The sequence below is a fragment of the Bemisia tabaci genome, chromosome 6 (genome assembly GCF_918797505.1).
Source record: "Bemisia tabaci chromosome 6, PGI_BMITA_v3".
NCBI lineage: Eukaryota > Metazoa > Arthropoda > Insecta > Hemiptera > Aleyrodidae > Bemisia > Bemisia tabaci.
In genome coordinates this window covers 51,653,273-51,661,240 of record NC_092798.1, presented here as the reverse complement: position 1 = coordinate 51,661,240, position 7,968 = coordinate 51,653,273, and the positions used below count along the sequence as shown (strand labels likewise).

Here is a 7,968-nt window from a genome sequence, read left to right as displayed (position 1 = left end):
TTGATATTTTTGTGCGTCAAATTTATTTAAGACAGGACATTGGTTGAAGTCGAGAATAATTGCATTTATTTGTAGTTTTGATGGAAACCACCGACCATTTATTGAGAAAATGGGGGGAATAGACTTTCTCCCCAATAACAAAGAAACACGTTTACTGTGACCCAACCTTTGGAACTATATCAGCACGCGCCAAGACAATGCATATTCCTATCTTAACCATACAATATATCGCATTTCGATGTCTTATTGGGCTGCTTTGAACTTTCAATATAATCGGCCTGCTACAGATGATCCCTACAATCGAAGTTGTAATTATACATTCGGGTGAAATACGATTTTTTGAAATACCTAGTAAAATGAGGTGATATCAATTCTTCGTGATGATGAGATTTGATATTTTTCATTCATACTGTTCAACCTACATAACTCTTATCTCGGTTGTAATTTTTTACCTGAGATTCTCATCATGAATCATTTTGTTCTTTGAATAGACACATTGTCAGTTCGTTATGAATCTCCGCTGCAGTATGAGTGAAAAATCGAATGTTTTACTTAGACCTTCATTTAAAGTATTACGAGTGTTATTAGGCGTGTATATCATTCCTGGGGTAAGCCAACTTTGATAAAATAAATTTGGTCTAAATCATCGTTAAAATTGATTTTTTGTTTGCTAATTTATCACCAACAATTTTCAGAGATGCGGTAGCAATATATTTTTGCTACAGAGTACTGAGCACCAAATAACAGGTATGGTGTATGTACATTTCTATAGATAACAAGCCACAATAAATGTGTGGTTTGTTCGTCTTTTTCATTCGATCATTGACTAATCGTTCATACCGCTGAAGATTTACTGACAGGTGCAGCTTTCCGCGCTTCGCCATAGCTTTAGGCTGTATATATAGGGATTGAGGGGCCAATGTAAACAAATAAGACCAAAGTGGCAGAGAAGTCGCGGTGATTAGACTTCAGTTGCCAAACAAACTTCAGAAAATATGACAGCAAAACTGAGGATATAAAAATTCCCTTGAGAATCATCATTCTCATTATCCTCTAATTACTGTGTGAAAGGCTGTGCGTTAACATCGTAATCTACTTATAAATTGCTGTTTGGCGGGTTTATTTACATTGGCCTGATGAATGCCTTACATAGAAAGCTTAAGACCTATTCAACCTTTAAGGAATCAATACTTGCATGACATTACGGCACCTTATTTCCTTTAAAAACACTCAAAATGCGCGCCTTTTCTTGTAGGTATGATGACAAGAGCGAAAAACGCATGGAGTGTCCATACATACCATATACGAAGGGCATTGTTTATATGTATATCATGTTAAGAAAGACGGCAGTATGTGTTAAGCTCTGTATACTAGTGCGGATATGTTATGGACACACAACAACCAAATATTTCAGTTAGAAATCGGTTGGAAAGAGCATCAGTTTGCTGATGACAGTGAGTACAGCTCTGTCTTAGGAAGATGTTCCTTTAAATCAAAAAGCGCTTACTGAACAACATGTATTCAATTTATACGACTGAGGTTTTATCTACAAGATTTTATCATTCCCCCTATCCACTAATCGTGCAGTCACCTTGTTCGCAGATGGTACCAGAAACCGTCGCAGAAGCGACTACCAACTCGAAAGACAAAATCACCTTACACGCGATCGTCTTCATCAAATCCCTGGAGACCTTCAACGCAAGCAATGAGAGCCTGAAATCCAGTGCCGAGGATCTAGCGTCCTCTACAAAGACCTTGCTCGAAGCGACCGGTACCGCGACGGAGCAAGACTACTCCTCAACCCTTTTGAAGTATGTGAAACGACGACCCGAGAGTTTCCCGGAGCTCGGGCACCACGTTCACGGCGGAGACACCGGTCAGAAGGCGGACGCTACGATCGATCTCCTCGTCCATCGGGCGGATGGCGAATTCTTCGCTTTCAACTCTCGCCTCTCCTGGGGCCACGAGATAGCCTACGTCCAGCTTGGCTCTCTCGCCCAGGAGAATGGTACCGAGCTCTTCTACAGGGGATTCAGCCGCCCGGTGACGCGTACCGTTATTGTAGGTGTCCAGTTCACTGGGCCCAAAGCTATGAAATTTTCGTACTTCGTTGATCCAAAGGGCTTTAGCAGCAAGCTCACCGTAGTTGAACTGTAGGCGATCTCCTGTAACCCAGCAATTTTTTTGGCTCTGATGGAAACTATTATATGCAATGTAAAAGTACGCGAGATCATGGGTGTGGAGAAGGACATCGTGCACGATTTCAGGTCCAAGCAGTTGGTCTGGTATGGACATGTGTGAAGGATTGCAGACTATCGGTTGCCCAAGCAGGTCTTCGATTGGGCTCCTCCCGGAAGGCGACGGCGTGGACGTCCTGTGAAAGGTTGGCGACAAGGGGTGGAGGAGGAGATCAGAAGGTGCCAATTGCCTGATGATCTCTGGGAGGATAGGGGGCAATGGCGATTGGGCGTCTCAGAGCGCGAGGCGGCGCTATAAAAGTGACTTTATGTATGTATGGAAACTATTATTTCTGGTACCCTCTGAGGGGGTGGGGGGGTTGTTCAGTTATTACGTAAGCTGTACAAGGGATGGGGTCTAACCTTGCGTAGGGAGCCTTTGCGAAAGGGGAGGAGGCGGAGGGCAAGGTCAATCTTATTTAAGCCTAACTAACATGTCGCTCTCATAGCGCTTTTATGCGCTCTGCGACACCAAACCGCCACTGATGGCGATCCTGCTACAGCTCCACCAATTGCATCTCCTCATTTCCTGCCTTATTCTATTATTCTACAATTTGGCAGGGCGTCCTGTCATTGAGACCTTCTTCTTTAAAAATATACATGGATAAATTTACCTTTAAAATGTACGTATGCATATTTTTGCTATTGGAAATAACTTTTTCAGGCTATTTTTAGGCTTTTCTCCTTTATTTACTGAGGAATTTGGGAGTTGGGATCAAACCAGGCTCACATAAGCCAAAAGAGGTGATAATAAGTTGTCTGACATGCCTTACAGGAAAGCGAGATATCAAGAAGTCAACCAAAAATACCAAAATGTCTCAATGTCTCATGCAATACCTACTTGAGCGGCTCTCTAGTACTGTGATGTTGTTCTGGTTGTCATGGAATTTTTGCATCCAGAAATAGGAGACAAAATTGATCAAATGTGTCCATGTATAAATACATGAATTAATGTGACTCTATAGGACGTATTTATGCAAAAAGAAACGGTATCAGTAGGTTTTGAGTACAACATAGTTTCTTTCAACACCAATATATGTCCGATAATTGACTCAGAATTCATTAACTGGACGTATTTAAATCGGAAAGAACCATATCCATTCCGGTGTGAGCCCGGAGATCATGACGCAATCGATATGGCTCATTTTAATTTAAATACGTCCAATTTTCTTCTAGCTGGAGTCTCATTTCACTCGAATTCTAAGTCAATCGGATACTCAACATATCAATTTGAACCGAATATCATTCTCCCTATCGGAGTATGCATATATGTGCGTATGCGTGACTTATACTTATACTGCGTATATACTGCAATATACTGAACTGAGCCAGCCTGTTCAATTTCCCTTTTTTCAATAAAAGCGCCTGAATGCAACTATTCGTGTTCAACGGATGCGCGTGTGGCATGTTCAACAATTGAAGGAGATTCGGTTTTCATTGGTCAATTTCCCTTTTTCATTACAAAGCGCCTGAATGCAACTATTCGTGTTCAACGGATGCGCGTGTGGCATATTCAAAATTGAAGGCACCTCGGTTTTCATTGGGCCTATAGAAGCGGAAAATATAAGCACACGCCGCGCGGCCACATCATGTTGGTCATTGGGACGTGTTTCTTATGAGAGGGACATTGAAGAGAGAAGCTTGAAATGTTGGAGTGGTTGAAATTTTTAAAGTTTTTCGCCTTGCTTTCCCCGCAAAATAGTGTCGACCCAGTAATTTTTTACCACCTTGTTACATACGGTTCGGGTCAATTTTTCTGTGTTTTTTCTTGCTTGATATTTTGGCGCGTCTAATTTTGAGACAGGACATTTGTTGAAGCCAAGAAAAGTTTTTATGTATAGAAATAATTTGAGAAAGAATTTATTTGTAGTTTTGATGAAAACAAGCAATCTTTAATAAAAAAAAAAGAAAAGGAAAAAAATGACATTATAGACTTCCTTCTTACAAGGGGAGCTTTCCAAGTGTAACCGGAATTTCGAGTTGAAATTTCACATGAAGATACTAGAGATGATTTTAGGGATGCCGTATTTTTTCGTTTTTTCGAATGGGGTCGGGAAAGCCCTCAAAAAAAGGGCTAAAGATGCGGAAAAAACGCGTGCGCTAGCGGCACAAGGTAAACATAGGTGATAGAGGCTCTCCATCCTTATCAGTTCCGCATGGCCAAACGGTAGCGTGCTCGCCTCGCAGGCGGGAGGTCGTAGGTTCGGATCCTGACTACAGCCCGTAATTTTATTTTACTTTATGCTTGTTTATTTTTCACTTACTTTATTTTGCACCATTCTCTCCGAAAACCGACTTACGAGGTAGAACACGTAGTGACTGAAGATTTTTACATACCTATGCTGATAAAAACTTGAAGTTTCTCTTGGATTGAAACGTTATATATAATTGAATAAACAAAACACTCTAAAACTCACCAAATTTCGTTGCCAAGCTGAATTTTCGAAGTATCAGTCGAATCTGTATCTGTATCTGACTGATACTCCGGAAATTCAGCTTGGCAACGAAATTTGGTGAGTTTTAGAGTGTTTTGTTTATTCAATTATATATCGACGGTGAAACTACCAAACCACGTATCTCGGTTTGCGACGTCGCAGACTTCCTGTCATACTTTATTTTTTAAATGAAAAACTACTTATCGTCCAGTCTTGAAAATTTCTGTGATTTTTCCTCTTCGTGCGGTGAAAATTCTGTGAAAATTTCAAGGAATGACATTGATTTGGTCTACTTTAAAAAAATAAAATGCGAGCGTAGATTTTTAAACACCGCAAACGAGATACGTGGTTTGGTAGTTTCACCGTCGATATAACGTTTCAATCCAAGAGAAACTTCAAGTTTTTATCAGCATAGGTATGTAAAAATCTTCAGTCACTACGTGTTCTACCTCGTAAGTCGGTTTGCGGAGAGAATGGTGCAAAATAAAGTAAGTGAAAAATAAACAAGCATAAATTAAATAAAATTACGGGCTGTAGTCAGGATCCGAACCTACGACCTCCCGCCTGCGAGGCGAGCACGCTACCGTTTGGCCATGCGGAACTAATAAGGATGGAGAGCCTCTATCACCTATGTTTACCTTGTGCCGCTAGCGCACGCGTTTTTTCCGCATCTTTAGCCCTTTTTTTGAGGGCTTTCCGACCCCATTCGAAAAAACGAAAAAATACGGCATCCCTAAAATCATCTCTAGTATCCTCATGCGAAATTTCAACTCGAAATTCCGGTTACACTTGGGAAGCTCCCCTTGTCAGTTGACCACAGGAGATTACCCGGGCTCGAAGTCATGTTAGTGAAGAAAGCCTTTCCCCTCATTGATATCGCACCTTCTCCGACCGTATCTCTCATATCTTCGTTTCCCCTCATTGCAGCATGCATCAAATTGCGATTATCCGGAATATACGATCACACGTCATATCTGATCGAATCCGTCGCCCACTTTTACTGATACGGAAGACAAGACTTGTCTCACTGGGTCAACAGTCGGTTAGTTTAAATTCATTTCGAAGAGGACAGAAGACCCATCGCTCTTAGCGCCCTGGCCCTGCTGATATCTAGGCGCCAGTGTAAGGCGCCATGCAAGCAAGGGGGGGGGGGAGGGGAGGGCAACCAGCCTTTGTGTTTGAGCTAATTGAAAATTGCTTCGATTTTTTGTTTCTTTTTAATATTACTTTCTTTTTAAACAGTCAAAATATTCAAAACTTCTGTAACACAAGTCGTTTGTTATGGATCACTTACTTTTATTAGGTATTGTCTTGATTATGATACGAAATTAAAAAATATTTATCTTGTTTCAATCGTGTTTGATCTTCATAGTATTTTCGTTCCTTTTATTTAATACTCGTTCCCCCTCCCCCCCCCCCCAAGAAAAAAGAAATATTTGATAAAAGGGCATAATTTCATAAGATAAAGAAACTGTAAATAATGCTTCAGTCGTTTGTGGATGAAATATTTTGCTCTTACGAAAGCTTTCGTGAATAGTACTAAATAATGCTATTTAAGATTTTTATTAAATTTAAACTAAATGTATTTTCTATCTCAAGCAATGAGTTTCTTCCAATAATGTGGTCAATTCAAAGAATAAATCAATCAGGAAGAAGAAAAACTCCTAAATAGAGATGTAAGTTTTGTATCTTTGAAATTAAAATAATTTATATCAACAGTAGAGGAGTAGAAATGAAACATTTAAAAAAAATCATAAGTCAACAGAAATGTAGAAACAAAGTATAACAAAAATACATCAATACCAACAAAATAAAAAAGTTGAAGCCCAAAGCCTTTCAAAGCTATAGTCTGGCTCCATATGAGATTTCTATATTTCATTTGACCTAATTGTAAAACAATTTAATAAAAATAAATACAATCCTCTACGCTATATTTGACACGCCTGTCCTTGAAGACGTATTGAAGAAATCTAAATCCTCAATATTAGTTAACTTTGGTAGAAAGCATCTCGCCAATTGTTAGGAACCAGGAGGAAATAATGAGAAAGCTAGAAAAAATTATTTTTGTCAGGGAGGACGGTGGGCCAAACGCCAAATATTCAACAATAAAATCGAGATGTAAAACCAAGTAATACTGAAAAAGTTGAGAGGAGGGTGGCATATCTCTTGCCGAAAGAGCTAAGATGACCTTGATTAGCATTTGAAGCACCCAAAAGGAAGGAACTTCATAGGGGTTGGTACCCTACAGCTTATTTGACTTAAATATCTGACACGATTAACTGACTGTTTAAAAAATAATGAAGATTCGGCAATTAAAAACAATACAACTATTCTCGCAAGATGGATTGCACATGAAAACTGTAGGACGCAATGGCGTGAGTCGTGAACTCGCAATGCCCCGTTCTAGTTTAACGGAAACAAACACAACATGGAAATAGAGGGAGGGAAAGGATGCGCGTTAACGACGGCGCAGAGATACAACTATTCGTACTTGAAGGACGTCCGTACTGCGTCTGAAAAATTGAAGGCGCGATGACGCGAAGCGTGAGTTCTCAATGTTCTGCTATATGCTGCCAATGAGGTGTCGCTCAGACTCGGGAGGGAAGTTAAAAAAGAGGCCCGAACACATCTCTCCTACCTTCGGCTGTGTTATTCTAGTGCTTGAAGCACCATTACGAATGAGACAAACGGAAACAAACACAATATGGATAGGGAGGGAGGGAAAGGGTGCACGTTTACGACGGCGCAGAGATACAACTATTCGTACTTGATGGACGTCCGTGCTGCGTCTGAAAAATTGAAGGCGCGATGACGCGAAGCGAGAGTTCTCAATGCCCTGCTGTATGCTGCCAATAAGGTGTCGCTCCGATTCGGGAGAAAAGTTAAAAAAGAGGCCCGCATACGTCTTCCTTGTCGTCGGCTGTGTTGATACTCGTTATTTCTTACTTTTTCAGGTTCTTGTCTGATTATTTTTTAGGATGGATTTTTAGACCCACGTCTTAAGCTCGTGTAAACCGGAGCACTGACGCGGTCCTCATGGAAATAGTGGTGCTTGGATGCTTCTAAAGGCTTTAATTTTCTATGTTTTCTTAAATTTTAGAAGTCTGTCGGTTACTTCAATACGTTCAATTTCACAATTTTTACTCAGTACGATTAATAAACTTTGAACCTGAAAATAGCGTAAACTTGTGCTGCTTTGCCAAACTTTTCTGAACCCCTCTCCAAGAAGGGAATGCTCGTAGGAAACTCAAATTGTGGTAATTGTTACACAAGTTTTATCAGTCAAGCAGGAGTGA

The 7,968-nt window shown here is 40.3% G+C and overlaps 1 protein-coding gene across 1 annotated transcript; it reads left to right on the top strand.

Annotated features, from left to right (window-relative positions):
- Positions 1–409: 409 nt before the first annotated feature.
- Positions 410–3,574, top strand: LOC140224890 (uncharacterized). Its single transcript, XM_072301922.1, has 2 exons — positions 410–608; positions 1,603–3,574. Exons 1-2 carry the CDS (start codon positions 510–512, stop codon positions 2,155–2,157), a joined length of 654 nt encoding a protein of 217 aa, XP_072158023.1. The 5' UTR covers positions 410–509; the 3' UTR covers positions 2,158–3,574.
- Positions 3,575–7,968: the final 4,394 nt, after the last annotated feature.